The 20,124-nt window shown below is 44.3% G+C and overlaps 1 protein-coding gene across 1 annotated transcript in view; it reads left to right on the top strand.

The window, feature by feature from the left end:
• Window positions 1–20,124, top strand: part of LOC137371394 (ras-related protein Rab-30-like) — a 76,535-nt gene that overhangs the window by 11,025 nt on the left and 45,386 nt on the right. The window contains 1 exon segment of the mRNA XM_068033919.1: window positions 9,270–9,370. Coding sequence (XP_067890020.1) covers window positions 9,278–9,370 — 93 coding nt within the window. The 5' untranslated portion in view covers window positions 9,270–9,277.

Genomic DNA, 20,124 nt, shown 5'->3' with positions numbered 1-20,124 from the left:
GTCCTAGCTATGCCTGCCTTTTTGTGGGTTATATGGAATATTCGTTGTTCTAGTTCTACTCGGGGACCCCCTCCCTCGTACCCTTTTTCAGTACATTGATTGTATTAGTGCTGTAACCTGCTTTCACCCTGAACTGGAAAGTTTCATTGACTTTGCTTCCAATTTCCACTCCTTTCTTGCCTTTACATGGTCTATCTCTGGCTTCTCCCTTCCCTTCTTGGACTGCTCAGCCTGTCCCCAGAAATGGAGGCAATCAACCATATTCCCTAAGCCCACTGACTCCCACAGCTACCTTGACTACACTTCCTCACACCCTGCGTCCTGTTTCTCTGTCTCTGTCACATCCGTTTGGATGATGCAACTCTCCATAGTAGTGCTTCCGATACGTTTTGCTTTTCTTCAATGGATCATCCTTCGCCCTTTCTGCCACCTCTAGTGTGATACCGTCACCAAACACATCTTCCCCTCCCCTCTCAGCATTCCGAAGGGACTGTTTCATCCACGACACCCTGCTCTACTCCTCATTCACCTGAACATTTCCCTCCCTTTCCTATGGCACCTTTCCATGCAAGCACATGAGATGCAACACCTGCTCTTTTACTTCCTCCATTCTCACCATCCAAGGCCCTAAACTCTCCTTCCAGGTGCAACAGCGATTTACTTGTACTTTCAATTTAGTATACTCTATTCCAATGAAGCTCAACACAAGCTCGAGGAACAACACCTTATCTTTCAACTGGGCACATTACAGCCTTCTGAGCTCATATTGAGTTCTACAGCTTTAGATTGTAACCTCTCCCCCAATTTTATTTTTGTTTCTTTTGCTTTTTTGTTTTGTCTTGTTTCTCTCATTTCCTTTTGCTTTCGGAAGGCAGCTATTGAGGATCCTGCTATTGTTGCATCTTCTGGACACATCCTTTTTGTTTGTTTATTTTTATTGTCCCATTACCACTTCCTTTGGGTGTTTTGTCATTTAATCTCTCCTGGCCCCCACCCAATCACAGACCTTTCCCTTTTTTGTTCTTCCCACCTCCCCCACCATGCCTTCCCCCCCCCCCCCCCCCCCCCCACTTGCTCAAAACCTATTATATTACTTTTCCCAGTTCTGGTGAAAGATCACAGACCTGAAAAATTAACTTTCTCTCTCCACAGATGCTGCCTGACCTCCTGAGTATTTCCAGCATTTTCTATTTTTATAACAGAATAACACTCATTTATTGAGTGTTTGTGCTATTGCTTTCTTCAGCAATAAGGTACCAAACAGTCTTGAGCTGAATGGTAATTAAATTGTGGGTTCTTTATTGTGAAATAACAAGTTTACAAGAGAGTTGTATCATACACATGTGACTAGGTGATTAACATGACTCCAAATGCTCCATTACATGTTGGTTGACATCACTTCCTGTGATGTGTGAAGTACTCACCTGTTGGTGATATCACAACATCCCCTTTCCTTACATGGAAATACACAAAAGATAACCTATGTACTTGATGAAACAGAACAATTTTGAACAATATTTACATATGCATTGACTGTTATGTCCTTTAATCAAGTGTCTTTGAAATATACAGGTGGTCTACTGACTCGATCTGATTTTGTCACTGTGTAGCTTGGCTGACAACTAGATTTGTCAACTTTTTCTCTTGGCCGGTGTGTGTGTTCTTTAAAGTCACTTGGTGCTTGAGCATTACACCAGTCACTTTTCTTTGCTGTGCTCTGTAGATTTGAATGTGAATGTGTTCTCAAAGCAATAGGACTGTCAGGCACAACGTTGTTAGCTAGTTACTGCTCCATTGGGTGTTGTTACTTCATACAACCTTGGATTTTGCAGATTTTGGGCATTTCCACAGGGAGCCATATCTTCTCTTGCAGATGGATCACTCTGACCTTCTGTCCAATCTGTAACAGTGGTAGTTCCACGCCTGCATGCTTATTCTGTACAGCTTTCATCTTCTTGATTTGCTAAATGTTTGTCCTGAATTGACAAAGACTTCGTGAAATGATGACTTGAAGAGTTGTTTTGGCTTGTCTTCGAAATATAATTTCCAAAGGCGATGGTGATCCTCTGCCGATTTGGTGTTGCCCACAAGTGCAACATGGCAGATATTTGGTTTCTCGGCACTTCACAAACAAGGACTTGACTGTGTGTACCATTCTCTCTGCTAGGCCATTCGACCTCAGGTAATGCAATGATATATGAATATATGAATTAGGAGCCGAAGTAGGCCATTCGGCCCCTTGAGCCTGCTCCACCATTCAATAATATCATGGCTGATCTGTTTGTATTTCGAATTCCACGCTCCCATCTACTCCCGATAACCTTAGATTCTGGTTAGGCAAGGGAATCAATCTACCTCCGCCTTAAAAAAAAAATTCAATGACCCCGTCTCCACCACCTTCTGAGGCAGAGAGTTCCAAAGCCGCACAACCCTCAGAGAAAACATTTCTCCTCATCTCTGTCCAAAAAGGGCGACCCCTAATTTTAAAACAGTGCCCCTTGTTCCAGACTCCCCCACAAGAGGAAACCTTTCCACATTCATCTGGTCAAGACCTTCAGGATCTTCTATACTTTAATCAAGTCTTCCCTCACCCTTCTGAACTCCAGCGAAAACAAGCCCAGTCCGTCCAACCTTTCCTCATAAGACAACCTGCTCATTCCAGGTATCAATCTAGTAAACCTCCTCTGAACCACCTCCAACGCATTTACATCCTTCCTTAAATAAGGAGACCAAAACTGCACACAGTATAACTGAAGCATAACATCCTTACTTATATTTTCAATTCCTCTTATAATAAAGGATAGCATTCCATTTGCCTTCTTTATTACTTGCTGTACCTGCATACTAAATTTTTGTGACTCACACACTAGAACACCTAGATCCCTCTGCACCCTGGAATTCTGCAGTCATTTTCTGTTTAAGTAATACTCTGCTATTTTTATTCCTGCCAAAGTGAACAACTTCACATTTACCCACATTATACTCCATCTGCCAGAGTTTTGCCCACTCATTCAACCTGTCGATATTGGTTTGCAACCTCCTTATGTCCTCTTCACAATGTACTTTCCTACCTATCTTTGTGTCATCTACAAATTTAGCTACCATGCCATCGCTCCCTTCATCTAATATGTCATTGTATAAATTGTAAAAAGTTGAGGCCCCAGCACAGACCCTTGCGGGACTCCACTCGTCACATCCTGCCACTCAGAAAAGGACCCATTTATGCATACTCTCTGTTCTCTGCCATCCAGTCAATCTACTATCCATGCTAGTATGTTAGCCCCCTACACCATGAGCTCCTACCTTACACAATAACTTTTTTTATGTGGCATCTTGTCAAATGCCTTCTGGAAATCCAAGTACAGTATGTTAACGAGCTCCCCTTTATCCTCAGCGCATGTTACTCCTTCAAAGAACTCCAATACATTTGGTCAAACATGAATTTCCTTTCACAGAACCATGCTGACTATTCCCAATTACCTTTGAGTTTTTCTAACTGCCCAGCTATTACCTCCTTAATCGATTCTAACATTTTTCCCCCGACAGACGTCAAGCTAACTGGCGTATAGTTACCTGTTTTCTGCCTCCCCCCAGCCCTCCTCCAAACCCCCCCCCTTTCCTGTCTCCACACCCCCCCCCCCCCTCCCCCACCCAACCTTCTTGAATAGAGGTGTTATGTTACTTTCCAGTCTGATGGAACCTTTCCAAAATCTAGCGAATTTTGAAAAATTAACACCAATGCATCTACTACCTCATTAGCCACTTCTTTTAAGACCCTAGGATGAAGTCCATCAGGACCCGTGACTTGTCAGCCCACAGCTCCATCAGTTTGTTCAGTACCGCTTCCCTGGTGATTGGAATTTCACCAGGTTCCTCTATTCCTACCACCTCCTGATTTACAGCTATTGTTGGAATGTTTTTTGTATCCGAAGCAAAATATTTGTTCATTGTGTCTGCCATTTCCTTATTATCTATTATTAGTTCCCCATTCTCACTATCTAGAGGACCAACATTCACTTTATTTACTCTTTTCTTTCCTTTTTAAATACCTGTAGAAACTCTTGCGACCCATTTTTGCATTTCTAACTAGCTTCCTCTCGTACTCTGATTTCCTTCATACTGTCTCAGCAGAACATCTTTCCTAGTCCTATTTAAATGGACGACAACAACTGGATCTTTTCCCTTCCCACTCCAAGTTGCTGTCCAGCCCTGAGCAGATGTCCTGAACCCTGGCACCTGGTAGGCAACACAGCCTTCTGGACTCACGCTCTCGGCTGCACAGAACAGTGTCAATCCCCCTCACTATGCTACCCCCTGCTACTACTAAATTCCTTTTTGCTCCCCCACCTAAATGGCTTCTTGTACCACAGTGCCATGGCCAGTCTGTTCATCCACCTTGCAGACCTCGCTTTTATCCACACAAGTTGAGAGCACCTCAAACCTGTTTAACAATTGCAAAGTCTGAGGCTCCTCCACTTCTGTCTGCTCAGTTCCATTACCTGCCTCATTCACAGTCACATCCTCCTGTCCCTCACTGCTAACCAAAACAGGTGACCCTGTTCTAAGATGCAACATGGTTCACAGACAATTTCTTACACGTGTCTTTGAATGGTTTGGCAGTGAATTGTGATCCATAGTGTTGAACAGTCTCCTCAGGGGGTCCAGATAAACTGGATTGCACTGATTGTCAGCGACTGATGTGCTTCATGTGTCCCTCAATTGACGGATTATGGGAATTTGGAAGAGTAGTTGGTTAGCAACAGAGAAGATGTCAGTGGCTGTGTAGGAGGACTGGTAATGGAAAATTGGCCAGAAGATGAGTTTCTGGAGTGTGTTGGGGATGGTTTTCTAGAACAGTATGATGAGGAACTGATTAGCTTCACCAGACTTGTTCCCGGGATGGTGGAACTGTCCTATGAAGAGAGAATGGGGAAACTGGGCCTGTATTCTCTAGAGTTTTTAGCACTCCTTGATTCTTCCAGTAACTATTGTTTACAAGCTCAGTCCAACAGACCTTCTGATGACCTTTAACTTTTAAAAAAAAAAAGACACAATTCCAGCATCTGTGGAATCTTTTTTCAGTTTTAACACCAATTCTCATAATTTAACAAAAAAAATGGAAGCACTCCTAACACTTCCATTTAAAAATTCAAAACTGCTGCTGCCAAGCATGTTAATGAGCTCCTCAAAGAGCTCAACAGGCACTTACTTGGAGGTTTACGGGGTTGCTGTTTCCTCGCTGCTGATGTCCCTTTTAAAAATGGCGTCATGTTCCGGAGGTGGTGGAACTCAATGCAGACCCCCTGACAGCGATCTGTAAATTGCATTCGCACCTGCCCCTGCACCCAGCAGGCTTTAACAATCGGGCCCAAATTCTCAGTGCATTTCAACCACACCATTGCACTGCCATGGGGGAGTCAATTTTCCCTTGGAACATAGTACCTTATTAGACAATCAAATGTTAAAATCACTTTGGTGTCCCAAACTATCTTGTTGCCTTTCATCTGTTACACGCATACTCCTAAGACCAGCTGCCACATTCACATTTTATATATCTGAAAGAGATTTAGATAAGAGTTAGGTTTTGAAGTTAGTAATGCACTTTGGGCTTTACAGGATGTTGATGATACCTTGTTATCTGAACCCCTCTGCGACTGCCTGAAGCTGCACTCAGACCTTACTTATTTCGAATCCTCTCATCATCTCTTTTGACATTAGAAGTGTGGTTTAACTTAGCAGAACTTTGATCTATTGAACTCCAACAGTGTGCCAGGTGAGCAGTAAATGTAAAGAATTACAAATGTAAGTTTCTTCCCTACACAAAGGTTGTTTGCATCTAAACAATATTCAGGCTAAAAAGTGGTCGCATAAGCTTGAACAATCTGATTCAAAGTACTAGTTTTTCCACAATTTTAAGTTTCTATATGCATTTGACATTGAATGTTGCACTTCAGTTCCACCGCTTGCTAAGCTTTCAGTGATCAACATAGCACTAAATCTCCATATAAATGCCTATTGCTCAGCAACATCAGTTGTACTTCTGGACCAGACACCTTTCTGGAGACAGGGCTAAGTAACTTGCATTTCTGTAACAACAGTTCAGTTCATAGTTGTTTGGTTTTGTATGTAGCATAAGGTTTTGTTGCTGATGAAGTAAGCTGCATATCCGACTGTGTGTATTTCTGTATGCACTATAATATAGAGCTCCTGTGGCTCAATGGTTTATTCAGTGAGTAGCTGAGCCATACAGATTACTAAGATCTCTGATTCAATACCTGTTTGATGATGAGTCCACTAATCTTGTTTGGTGTGCTAAAATTCGTCTCGGTGCTCTAGATTTGAAAGGCGATAATAAACCATGGATTGTACTCCAGATTACTATTTGGTGATTGCCGCTGCAAGTGCATGTAAGTGGACTTTGGGTAGGGACAGTATTGGGCTTGGCTGTGATCCTTAAGATCTGTTCTCCTATCTGACCAGGAGTAAATGCGATTTTGAGAGGAGGGTGATAAATATGGTGATACTCCTTGGTGTCAGTGTAATAGGTGAGTCAATGAAAATGAAGCAGACTGTTAATCAGCAATTCCCTGACACTTCTTCCTTGAACAAGATTGGTGTTTTCTCCATGTCAGACATAATAGGCTCATTACTCTATATAGGGAAATAAATTGACCTAGGACTTCATCAAGGATTTGATCTTGGGACATAAAACTTAAAGTTGTACAGAAATGTAAATAGCATTCTTTGAAATTGTAAATTATTAGGTAGGTTTGATTATCTTTCAATGTAGGATTTTCTAGGTTTCTTGCTGACTAATGTGGCCCTGAAGTATATCAAAATGTCTCCCTCTTGACATGGATTACTAGTTAAAAGTGCAATATTCAGGTTTATGTGAATGACTGGAGCTTTTGTGTGGACAGTAAATTTAATGTTGGGGAAGTACATTGTAAGAAGAGACAGGTCATGAAGTAGTGCTGAAATAGGGCACAATTTCAAGTTTGTGGATTAAAAAGGAAGAATGTGCTGGGCTGCAGGGAGAAAGAAGGGGAGTGGCACTCGGTGAATTGTTATTTTGTGGACCCATTCTTTGGGCTGAATGGCCACTTCCTGTGCTGTAACAATTCTGTGATTCTGTAAAGGACATGAGTGAAAATTGAAGAAACAAGCACATTCAGAGGAGCTGAAAGGTAGCTAGTCAAACATTTGGATGAAGATATGCAAGGTTTGGGCAAGAGATAGCAATTGGGCTCATGCAAGGTTTGGGAAGAATGACATTGTGGGTTTAAACTGAGGAAGGGGAAACAAAGACCAAATATATGCTTTAAATAGAGTGAGGCACAGGGGATTCCCAGCACTTTCAATTTGTTCCAACAGGGATGTGCAGTAGTGGAAAAACTTTTATACTGCATGAATTAGATTTATAGTAATTTAAATAGTCCACTCTATTTAAATTCAGTGTCTCTGGGTATATGAGCAGTCAATCCATGAGGATTTCTGCTCCTGATCATTATCCAGCTGGAAGTGCATTTGTGTTGATGCTGGATGAAGACAGCACTAGGCTGCATTTTAAGATGGTCTCTGCAGTCAAATAACCAGAGCACATTCAGTACCAAACTTCGAACATCGCTACTTGAATTGAGTAGCATAGGGCAATTGGTATTCTTGACACCATATCCCAGGAAGGAGTTAGTGTCTTCAGGAATGGGGATGAATAAGGGGTGGCAGAGGAAACTTTGGGAGAAAATTGGCATGAGGGGGGTGGAGGGTGGGGGTGGAGAGAGTTGGAGATTAGCTCTGGTTCATATTGACAAAATGAACTGACACTTCTGATGGATCCTTGTGTAAATGTAGTGAGGTACTGGACCATTTGGATCAGGAAGGATCCTGGTTCAGTCCCCGGTATTGACATAGTTGGTCGTACTCGGCCAGCATGTCCAAGGGGTGCTACGGTGCACCTCAGTTTGATTGGCTCAAAAGAAAAATTACTTAGAAAAATTTTCAACCCTGATGGCACAATTGGAGATCGCAATTTGACACAGGAAACCTGACTGGGAGGGGAGATAAAATGGAAAATAAGGGAGAATCATGAGGAAAAGAAGGATCTTGCCAGCTGACATTCAGACCCTTTTGGTACACCCACTTTTCTGTAGACAGGGCGCTCAAAGAACTGGATTCAATCTGTTAGTACAAGGTTTTTGTCAAACAGATCAACTAGTTTTTGATCATTTTTGAAAAAGATCCAGCAAGTATTTCACAATGGAGTATTTTTTATTAAGTACTTAAACAAAAACTTTACATTTTTATTTCAATTTAACAAAATAAATTCAATCCCAGTTTCATGCTATTGTGGCACGCCAATCATTCTATTCAGCTTGGTTTTCTTCTTGTACAGGGTTTTAATGTAAATTGTCATTTAGGAAAATAGCTTGGAAATAAGTATCAGTTATTCAACATCGCATGCTGTTGTTTTCTTCTGCTCAATCTCTAATATTTCATATGCTGTAATACCTTCTGATCTTGGATTTTAAAAAAAATTCTTTTCCACATGAAGTTAACACTGAAATGTTGATGCACAATCTGTTTTTACTAAATTTAGACCACTGTCATTGGTAATGAAAAAATAGCAAGAGTTGTATTCAAAAATATAGTAATATGAAATATTTGACTGAAAAATCTGTGAGGACATATTAAAAAATGCGTTAAGGAACTGTTAGCGTCAGCCTCTTTTTGTGTTTTTCATTTACATTGAGACTTCCTAAAATTCAAAATTAATCAGAGAACTTTGTCCTTTTGGATAACCTGCAGTTTAAAAATGAATTCTGTGCCAGACCATAATCTTTCCCTGCTGTTATTGCCCAGCTGTCAGGGGATACTGGTGGGAACTACAGGCACAAGTAGCTTTGAAATGTTTAGGCTTTTTTTTTTATATATATACTATAACCAAGATTAGAAATGGTTATAATGAATAGATGAAAATTTTAATTTGACCTCCTGAGAATTTTTTGACAGTCAGTATAAAATTGTAGACTAAAAAGGTGCATGTGATTGCTGAAAATCAGCAAGAACCGTGTTAATATATTAGCAACAATTCTCATTATTCTGGTTATCAGAAATTCTTATCTTTTTCCAGCAACATGGCTACTACAGCTGGGAACTAGAGGAATTAGGTTTTCAGAATTACTAGTGATACTTTCCTTTCTCAAGTTAGGTAGCTTCAGATCACTTAAACATTGGTTGACTTGTAATAAAAGCTTCTTGTTCTCCTCTAGGTGTGTAAATGAGTATGGAAGATTATGACTACCTATTTAAAATTGTCTTGATTGGAAATGCTGGTGTGGGAAAGACCTGCTTAGTACGAAGATTTACTCAGGTAAGAAAGTTGGGTTGCTGAATGTTAAAAGATCCAATTTGGGGTTATTTTGGTAAAGGATATGTGTGCTGCATATTTTACTAATATCCTTTTATGCTCCATATTGCTGAACTTGATTGAGAAACTCTAATATAACATATAACATTGATTTTAGCTATGCTGAGAAAGTATTTCTGACTTATGAACGCGATCCTTAATTTGTCGCATTGATACTGCAGTACTTGAAGAAGGGAACATTCAAAGGGCGTAGAAGATCTTCAAATATGTGTTCAATTTTTCATTTCGGCTTTGGACTGGACTGAGTGATTAGTTGTGGTCTAAGGAGAAGGAGAGGGGCTCTGTGTTTGCCCTCTTCATTCAGGAGGGGTTCAGCAGGCTTTCCGCTGTTGCCTAAGGGACTATGCCACCCTTCTCTGAGTCCTTCAGGTTGATGAGATCAGTATCAGAAGGCAGGGAAATGAGCTGGATTGCCAGACCCCTGTCTCCCTCCTTTCATTTGTGTGGCAGGGCAGTGAACATAGGAACATACGAATTAGGGGCAGAAGTAGGGCCAGTCGGCGCCTCGGGCCTGCTCCACCATTCAATAAGATCATGGCTGATCTGTTTGTGGCCTGAATTCCACACTCCCATCTACCCCCGATAACCTTTAATTCCCTTGTCTAATAAGAATCTATTTATCTCCGCCTTAAAAATATTCAATGACCCCGCCTCCACCACCTTCTGAGGCAGAGAGTTCCAAAGTCGCACAACCCTCGGAGAAAAAATTTCTCTTCATCTCTGTCCTAAAAGGGCGACCACCTAATTTTAAAACAGTGTCCCCTAGTTCTGGACTCACCCACAAGGAGAAACATCGGGCTGGATTTTACCAGCCCCTCGACGCCATTGGGTCATGGCGAGGGGGACCATAAAATGCTTGCGGGAGAGGGACTCCAATTGCCATATGTAAAGCGCTGCTTACCTTTCCTAATTATATATCCCACTGCCCCTCGCTCCACACTTCCGCATTTTACATTGAACAGGCAGACGTCGTGTGCCGTCCCGTTCACGAACGTAAAAACCGACGGTACATCAGAAGCAGGAGTACTGGACAGTGAAGGTGAGCCCAGATATACAAGGGTCTGAACTCTGCTTACTTGATGGGAGATGAGAGGGAGTGGGACTACTGGAGCCAAAGCTCTGTAGGCATGAAGGGAGGTATTGCGTACCCTCCTTCCGTGAATGGTGTCCGTTCTGCGCCTGTGTGTGTGTGCGCGCGTGTGTGTGTGCGCGCGTGTGTATAGGAGCGGTGGTACTCTGGTCACCCTATATGCGGGGAGGGTGCAGGGGTGTAAACGTTACCCGGCTGGTGGGGGCAGTTGATGCAGCTGGTAGAATCATCATGTGGTTATGCTGTGCCACTCATAAGAGCACAGATGTGTGCTGCCACACCACACCACATAGTTTAGTTTAGTTTAGAGATACAGCACTTTAACAGGCCCTTCGGCCCACCGAGTCTGTGCCGACCATCAACCACCCATTTATACTAATCCTACACTAATCCCGTATTCCTATCACATCCCCACCTGTCCCTATATATTTCCCTAACACCTACCTATACTAGGGGCAATTTATGATGGCCAATTAACCTATCAACCTGCAAGTCTTTGGCATGTGGGAGGAAACCGGAGCACCCGGAGGAAACCCACGCAGACACAGGGAGAACTTGCAAACTCCGCACAGGCAGTACCCAGAATCGAACCCGGGTCCCTGGAGCTGTGAGGCTGCAGTGCTAACCACTGCGCCACTGTTGAGCCATGAAAGCTCCTGATGTACCCATTAACAACAATGCCTGCACAGTTAGGAACATTTAGTTAAGTGAAGGAAACCACTTTAGTTATCACATGGAAATGGGTATGACTCATCCTAGATTGTGTGATCCGCTTCTCCAGAGGACCCATCTGCGCCGGAGGCAAAATCGACAGGCAGATGCAGCCCGTGTGGAGGCCCCCGGTCGTGAGCAGCAGCCCCCTAGGGGAGCTCACCATTACAGGTCACCACACATGTACAGGCCCCACATGACATGCCAGCGGATGTTAGAGCGCAAGTTTCAGAGGCGATTGCGCATGAAGAGAGGGTGGTGACGCGTCATTGTGCCCTGCTCAATGATGACCTGCAGCCTATGGGCTTTGGTGGGCATCGTATGCCTGCGGTCCTCGTTGTGGCAGCAGCTCTTAAGCTTGATACCGATGGGGCCCACTGGAGACCTTTGTGGGGGTCACACAGTCAGCAGTGCATCGCTGCATCAGGGAGGTCACCGATGCCCTGTACCAGAGGGCCAGTGAGTATGTCCGCTTTGGGGTGGCCCCGAACAGCCAGGCCCAGAGGGACATTGGTTTCAGCACCATTGCCGGATAACCAAAGGTTGTTAGGGTTCATAGACTGCACCCATGTGGCCATTAGGCCACCCCCCAGGCTACCACCTGCAGATGTTACAATTAAAGAAATTCTGTCAATCTAGGTGCAGCTGGCATGTGATCACCAGAGATGATTCATGCAAATCCGTGCCCACTTCTCAGGCAGCTGCCATGACACCTGGGTCCTGTGCCAGTCCTGGCACAGATGGAGGGGTGGTTTCTTGAAGACCAGGGCTATCCCTTGCAGACATGGCTCCCGACACCAGTGAAAAACACCACTGCAGGCAATCTGCATGCTCAAAACCCGCTCCCAATGCCTGGTTAGATAGGGTGGTGCCCTGAACTTAGGGCTGAAAAGGCCAGCTCCTTTCTTTGCTGCTCTCTGTGCTCTGCACAACTAGGCACCCAATAGGGGGCAGGCCTGGCATGATGAGAGACGTCAGCAGGATTCCTGCCCGGACTATGAGGACCTACAGCAGGAAAGGTGCATGGGAGGGCAGATGGCACCCAGGATCTGTATGCAGGGCGAGCAGTGAGCTAGGGATGTATGGCAATGCCTTATCAGACAAAGGCTGTGTGCTCCATAGGAATCGACATGAGCTCTGCAAGCTACACATCACCCTCGCTCACCTGCTGTGCACCAGTCCACATCTGCAGCATCCCTGTGTAAACCATTAGAGGTAGCAGCTGGCTGAGTCAATGTCCACGTCACTGAACCTGTGGAGACGCTCATGAGTTATGGTGGCATTGCAATGATTTTATTGCATACGTTAGCTTTCTTGAAGGGCCAACGGTGCAAAGGGATGTGACATTGGCACTACATGCTGACACACATCATTCACAGAGAAAAGGACACACTTGTTGAACATTTCATGAAAGACGTATTTACATTTCTGTGACATCCGTGCATTTCCATTTGTGTCATTATGTTCTTTTTAAACACTTGCGAATGCCCCTTCATGGTGTAACCTCTGTGCTAGCAGCCTGACTGGAGGAAGGCTGCTGATCTGATTGTCTGATTACCCTTTGGCTGTGGATGACTTTGGTGATCTCTCGCTTAGCCACTGCTGATTGGATGTCATGGCTGTGGCGAGGGATTGCGGGTCAGCATGAATCAATGGGATCTGGCTCACCTGGAAGAGGACACAATGAGAAGAGGACAGTGTCCGTCTCGATGTAGCACATTTCACAATTTCAGCAACATTGCATCACAGAACCGACATTCCACAGTGCTCATCTTGAATATCAATTGGATGTCTGCTCACTTTGAACCCTGATGTCATTTGGGCCAAATGAATGTGGCAGCTGTCGTGGTTCCAGCTGCAGGGCCTCCTCCTCGGCATCTGTTAGCCTTTTGTATTTGTGGTGGGCCTCCACCGTTGTGCAATGCCTCCTCAAATTGTGGGCCCTCTTCGCCTGGAGGGGCAAAGAAGCAGATATTAACAATGGCATTTCAACAGGACGACACATTAATTGTCCTTCTGTTGAGTTCACCACTCTTTTATCCCTTGTGTAGGTCAAATCTGTGCAAGTTTATAGTATGTGTCTTTTTCCTGTTGTCTGTGAAATTAACCCATGTATACTGCCACTATAACAATTTATCAGTAAAGGGGATCCCAAGAATTTACTTGTTGATAGGACATTAGGAATTTTACAGGAGGACCTGGAGGCATTGATTTTTGGCTTATCTTTTCAATTTACCCAACATAGCAGATTTAGTTAATCTGACCATTACTTCACAGTTCTTTTGATATTTATTGGAAATACTGGAAAGTGTGTGAAAAGGAGTGGGGCTGCAAGACTTGTGATAGAAGTGTTGCTTTCAGAAAGGTTTGGATGGCTGCCACTGAGGTTTGGTAACCAGAACAATGATGTGAGATTGTGCCCCTATGGTGTTTGAATATGAGGAAGACATAACAGTTGGGGTTTTCATGGTAATTTGTGGGCTTAATTGAAGTCAGTCAGTCAGTCCACCATCTACAAGGCACAAGCCGGAAGTGTGATGGAATACTCTCTACTTGCCTGGATGAGGACAGCTTCAACAACACTCAAGAAACTCAACACATCCAAAACACAGCAGTCTATTTGATTGGCACCTCATTCACCAGCTTAAACGTTCACTTCCTCTACCACCAGCGCATAGTGGTAGCAGTGTGTACCACCTACATGATACAATGCAGCAACTAGCCAAAGCTCCTTCAATAGGATAGATTGTCACTTAGAAAGGCACGGATTAATCTGGGAAAGTCAGCATGGATTTGTTAAGGGACGGTTGTGTCTTACTAACTTAATTGAATTTTTTGAGGAAGTAACCAGGAGGATTGATGAGGGTAGTGCAGTGGATGTTGTCAACATGGATTTTAGTAAGGCATTTGACAAGGTCCCACATGGCAGACTGGTCAGAAAAGTAAAAGCCCAAGGGATACAGAGGAATGTGGCGAGTTGGATCTAAAATTGGCTCAGTGACAGGAAACAAAGGGTAATGGTCGACAGATGTTTTTTGCAAATGGAAAACCGTTTCCAGTGACATTCCACACAAAAATTGGCCGTGTTGTTGATAGTGAAGATAATAGTTGTAGATTCCAGAATGATATCAGTGGTTTGGTTGAGTGGGTGGAAAAGTGGCAAATGGAATTCAATCTGGAGAAGTGTGAGGTAATGCATTTGGGAAGGGCAAACAAAGCAAGGGAATATCCAATAAAATGGGAGGATATTGAGAGCAGCAGAGGAAGTGAGCATGTCCGCAGGTCCCTGAAGGTGGCAGGACAGGTAGATAGAGTAGTGAAGAAGGCATATGGAATGCTTTCCTTTATTGGCCGAGGTATAGAATACAAAAGCAAGGATGTAATGCTGGAACTGTATAAAACACTAGTAAGGCTATAGCTGGAATGTTGTGTACAGTTCTGGTCACCACATTACAGAAAGGACATAATTGCTGTGGAGAGAGTACAGAGGAGATTTACAAGAATGTTGCCTGGGTTTGAAAATTGCAGCTATGAGGAAAGATTGGATCGGTTAGGGTTGTTTTCCTTACAACAGAGGAGGCTGAGGGGTGACTTAATTGAGGTGTACAAAATTGAGGTGATTAGAAAGAGTAGACAGGAAGGACCTGTTTCCCCTAGCGGAGAGGCCAATTAGCAGGGGGCACAGATTTAAGGTGATGTGGTAGAAGGATTAGAGGGGACATGAGGAAAAACTTTTTCACCCATATATAGCGGATGTCTGGAATTTGCTGCCCGGATCGGTGGTGGAGGCAGAAACCTTCAACTCATTTAAAAGGTACCTGGACCCTTACCTGAAGTTCTGTAACCTGCAAGGCTACGGACCAGATGCTGAAAGGTGGGATTAGATTGGGTGGCTAGTTTTTTCAGCTAGCAGACACAATGGGCTGAATGGCCTCTTTCTGTGCCGTACCTTTTCTGTGGTTCTATGGAGAACACCTCTATACTTACGACCTCTGCCACCTAGAAGGACAAGGGCAGCAGACGCATGGGAACACCACCAACTGCAAGTTCCACTCTAAGTCACTCCCCATCCGGACTTGGAACTATATCGCCGCTCCTTCGCAGTCGCTGAGTTAAAATCCTGGAACTCCCTCCCTAATAGCACTGGGTGTACCTATGCCACATGGACTGCAGCAGTTCAAGAAGGAGGCTCACCACCATCTGCTCAAGGGCAATTAGGGTTGGGCAACAAATGCTGGCCTTGCCAGAAACACTCGCATCCCAAAAATGAAAATAAAAATAACTTGCTCGTGGAGGGATTTGATCTCAGCTGCCATACTCCTCCTAATATGGTGGTTGCTTTAGTATTTTTTTTCTTCTTTCGCACATGCTTATTCGCTGTCACGCACGTGAGCACTCCCACTCACACTCTCGCTCTTGAAAGACATAAGACTTTGTAGTGTTACAGTTATGGATCACCGGAGTCATTCTGTATTTGCTGTCAGGAGAGCATGCTATTACTCCTGGGTATATTTGAGCTGCACAGTTATGAGATTTAGTTAGCTTGCAGTGGTATCCCACTGCGCTGATTTTTTTTTCTTAATTTTTGTATCTGCAATGTTTTGTGCTGCTTTTATATTAGTTTTTCTGTGTTCCAGATCCTTTCCCTAAGTAATATTATGACATGTAACATACTCCAAGGCACCTCCAAATAGCATTAAAATGTATGCAAATACACAGGCGTAACTTGTCTTCCAGGCTTTTGTTTTGTATTTTCAGTCTTTTCCCATGTCTGTCGATGTCTCATCCACCTGGCATCTCCTATGGTATTACTAAGCTTGAAAACTTATTCTAAAGGGAATTGCACAGGTGATCCTATCCTACAGTGGATTGGAGAACTCATACTCTGCCTTAGGAGCTGACTGTTAGTTTTATTTTCAGCTATTGTCTTTGGTTTTTACCTGTTGGTTTCCATTTTAAATTAGTTTTTCTGTTGTGCCTCAGAAGGAGTAGGAATGGTAGCATAGTGGTAATTTTACTGGACTAGTAATCCAGAGGCCTAGACTAATACTCCAGAGACATGAGTTCAAATCCCACATGGCAGCTGGTGGAATTTAAATTCAATTAATTAAATAAATCTAGAATAAAAATCTCAATAATGGTGACCATGAAATTAACGGATAGTCATAAAACCTATCTGGTTTACTAATGTCCTTTTCTTTAGCGAAGGAATTCAACTGTCCTTCTCCATTCTGGCCTGCATGTGACTCCAGACCCACAGCAATGTAATTGACTCGTAACTGCCCTCTGAAATGACACAACCGAGTGGCTGGCTACATCAAACCGCTATGGAAAATTTGAAAAATAAAGCAGGATAGGCCATCAGGCATTGGGTACAACAAAGGCACACACAGCATGATCGACCCTGCGAATGCCTCCTCATTAGCATCTGGGGACTTGTACCAAAATTGGGAGAGCTGACATAGTCATACTCACAGAATCATACCTTGCAACCAATGTCCCAGACTCCTCCATCAGCATCTCTGGCTATGTGCTCTCCCACCAGCAGGATAAACCTGCAAGAGGTGGCGGCACAATGGTATACATTTGGGAGGGAGTGGCCCTTCCTGGGAGTCCTCAACAATGATTCTGGACCCCATAAAGTCTCATGGCATCAGGCCAAACTGGGCAAGGAAACCTCCTGCTGATGACTCAGTACTTCTCCATGTTAAACACCATTTGGAAGAGGCAATGAGGGTAGAAAGGGCATAGAATGTACTCTGGGTGGGGGAAATTCAGTGTCAGCCACCAAGAGTGGCTTGGTAGCACTGCTACTGACTGAGCTGGCCGAGTCCTAAAGGACATAGCTGCCAGACTGGGCTTGTGGCAGGTGGTGAAAGAACCAACACGAGGGGAAAAAACTATTTGATCTTGATCCTCACTAATCTAGATGTAGCAGATGTCCACGACAGCATTGATAGGACTGACCACCGCACAGTCCTTGCCGAGACAAAGTCCTGTCTTCACAATGAGGACACTCTCCATCGTGTTAGGCACTACCACACCATAGTGGGTGGCACAGTGGCGCAGTGGTTAGCACCGCAGCCTCACAGCTCCAGGGACCCGGGTTCGATTCCGGGTACTGCCTGTGTGGAGTTTGCAAGTTCTCCCTGCGTCTGCGTCGGTTTTCTCCGGGTGCTCCGGTTTCCTCCCACAAGCCAAAAGACTTGCTGGTTGATAGGTAAATTGGCCATTATAAATTGTCACTAGTATAGGTAGGTGGTAGGGAAATATAGGGACAGGTGGAGATGTTTGGTAGGAATATGGGATTAGTGTAGGATTAGTATAAATGGGTGGTTGATGTTCGGCACAGACTCGGTGGGCCGAAGGGCCTGTTTCAGTGCTGTATCTCTAATCTAATCTAATCTAAATGGGATAGATTCAGAACAGATCTAGCAGCTCAAAACTGGGCATCCATGTGGTGCTATGGGCCATCAGCAGCAGCAGAATTGTATTCAATCATAATCTGTAGCCTCATGGCTCAGTGTATATGTCACTGTACCATTACCAATACCATCAAAACAAGGGTCCAATCCTGGTTCAATGAGGAGTGTAAAAGAGCATGCCAGAGGCAGTACCAGGCATATCTAAAAATGAGGTACCAAACTGTTGAAACTACAATGCAGCACTACAAACATGCTAATTAGCAGAAGCAACATGCTATAGTTGGAGCTAAGCAGCCCCACAACCAAGGGATCAGATCAAAGCTTTGCAGTGCTGCCACATCCAGTCCTAAATGGCGGTGGATAATTAAACTAGTAATGGGGGAGGAGGAGGCTCCATGAACAACCCCATTTTGAATAATGGTGGAGTCCAGCACGAGAGTGCAAAAGACCAGGTGCAATACTTGCAACCATCTTCAGCCAGAAGTGCTGAGTGGATGATTCATCACGGCCTCTTCGTGAGGACTCGGCATTACAAATGCCAGTTTGATTCACTCCACGTGATATCAAGAAATAGCTGAGTGTACTGGACACTGCAAAGGCTACGGACCCCTAAAACATTCCAGCTGTAGTGCTAAAGATGTGCTGCAGAACTAGCAGCACCCCTAGCCAAGCTATTCCAATTTAGCTACCATATTGGCATCTACCCGAACTGGACCAGCCATATAAGTACTATGGCTACAAGAGCAAGTCAGAGGCTGGGAATTCTGCAGTGAGTAACTCACCTCCTGACTCCCCAAAGCCTGTCTACCATCTATAAGGCACAAGTCACTTACCTGGATGAGTGCAGCTCCAACAACACTCAAGAAGCTCAACACAATCCAGGACGCAGCAGTCTGCTTGATCATTACCCCATCCACAAACTTCAACATTCACTCCCTTCGCCAATGCACAGTGGCAGCAGTGTGTACCATCTACAAGAGACACTGCAGCAACTTGGCAAGGCTCCTTCAACACACCTTCCAAACCCATGAGCTCTAACACCTAGAAGAATAGGGCCAGTAGATGCATAGAAATGCCTCCAGCTGCAGTTCTCCTCCAAGTCACACAGCATCCTGACTTGGAACTATATCGCTGTTACTTCACTATCCTAGAAACCTCTTTTCCACCCCCCCCCCCCCCCCCCCCCCCACCACCCCCCTTAACAGCACTGTGGGTATGCCTACAGCACATGGACTGCAGCGGTTCAAGAAGGCAGTTCACCACCACCTTCTCAGGGGCAATTAGGGATAGGCAATATATGCTGGCCTTGCCAGCGATGCTCACCTCCTATGATAGAATAAAAAATATAAAATTTTGCTTCTTTCTAGATTTTGTCATAATATGTAATGTAACATTAAAAAGTAGTTCATTGGACTGTTTTAGGCATATGTTTTTCCCCTTGCAAAATATGATTGGGTAAGCTGCTTATAACAGACTTTATGCAGAATTACTTTGTCAAATTCAAAAGCAAAATATTGTGGATGCTAGAAATCTGAAATATAAACAGAAAATGCTAGAAATACTCAGCAGGTCAGGCAGCATCTGGAGAGAAAAATAGAGTTAATGGGCAGGATTTTGTAGTCCTCCTGCCGCGTCCAGCTGCGGGCATGGAACATGGCAGCCATCCTCTATGGGAGCCGTGCTGCTGATTATGCAGCAGGTGGCAACTTTATATATTAGCGGCAGCCGACCCACCAATCACGTGGCGGGGGCGGCCTCGGTGACATATTTCATGGCGTCACCTGTTGAAGGAGCAGCTGCTGGTGCCATTTAGTCCTGCAAATAGCACATCATAACAGAGTTCACCCCTTCCACCCACCAAACCATTACCCATTAGAGTGCAGAGATCACAACTCCCGCCTCCCACCTCACCCTACCATACCCATCAGAATGCAGAGTTGACCCCTTCCCGACCTTGGTGGCGCCAGCTTTTCCTGGAAGATCGGGAACTGAAGGTAAGATTGCTGCAGTTTGCATTTTAATTCATGCAAATTCTGGTCCCATCAAAGGGTGACGGAGGGGCCGCCAGAAAGCTTCCCCACCGCCGGGAAGATTGGCAATCCTGATGGCGGGTCGATGCGAAACCAATTCTCCACCCCCCCCCCTCCTTCCACCATGGGACCTGACATCAGGCTGGGAACAAAATTCAGCCCAATGTTTCAGGTTGATGACCTTTGTTCAGAACTGGAAAGAGCTAGAGATGTAACTGGTTTTAAGCAAGTACAGAGGCAGGACGGAAAAAATAAAAGGGAAGGTCTGTGGTAGTTGTGCTTAAATAGCAAAAGGGATAATGGTGCAAGACGAATGGGGATGGTAATGGAACAGTAAAGAAACAATAGATAGGTCTAAGGACGTAAGTGTTAATAGCTGTCACCCAAAATCAAATCTGCAAACATGACCTGAATTTCCAGTCACCTGCCATTTTAATTAGC

The sequence above is a fragment of the Heterodontus francisci genome, chromosome 6 (assembly GCF_036365525.1).
Source record: "Heterodontus francisci isolate sHetFra1 chromosome 6, sHetFra1.hap1, whole genome shotgun sequence".
In the NCBI taxonomy this organism is placed as follows: domain Eukaryota; kingdom Metazoa; phylum Chordata; class Chondrichthyes; order Heterodontiformes; family Heterodontidae; genus Heterodontus; species Heterodontus francisci.
Note: the sequence above shows the minus strand (reverse complement) of the source record. Positions and strands in the feature narration are given on the sequence as shown.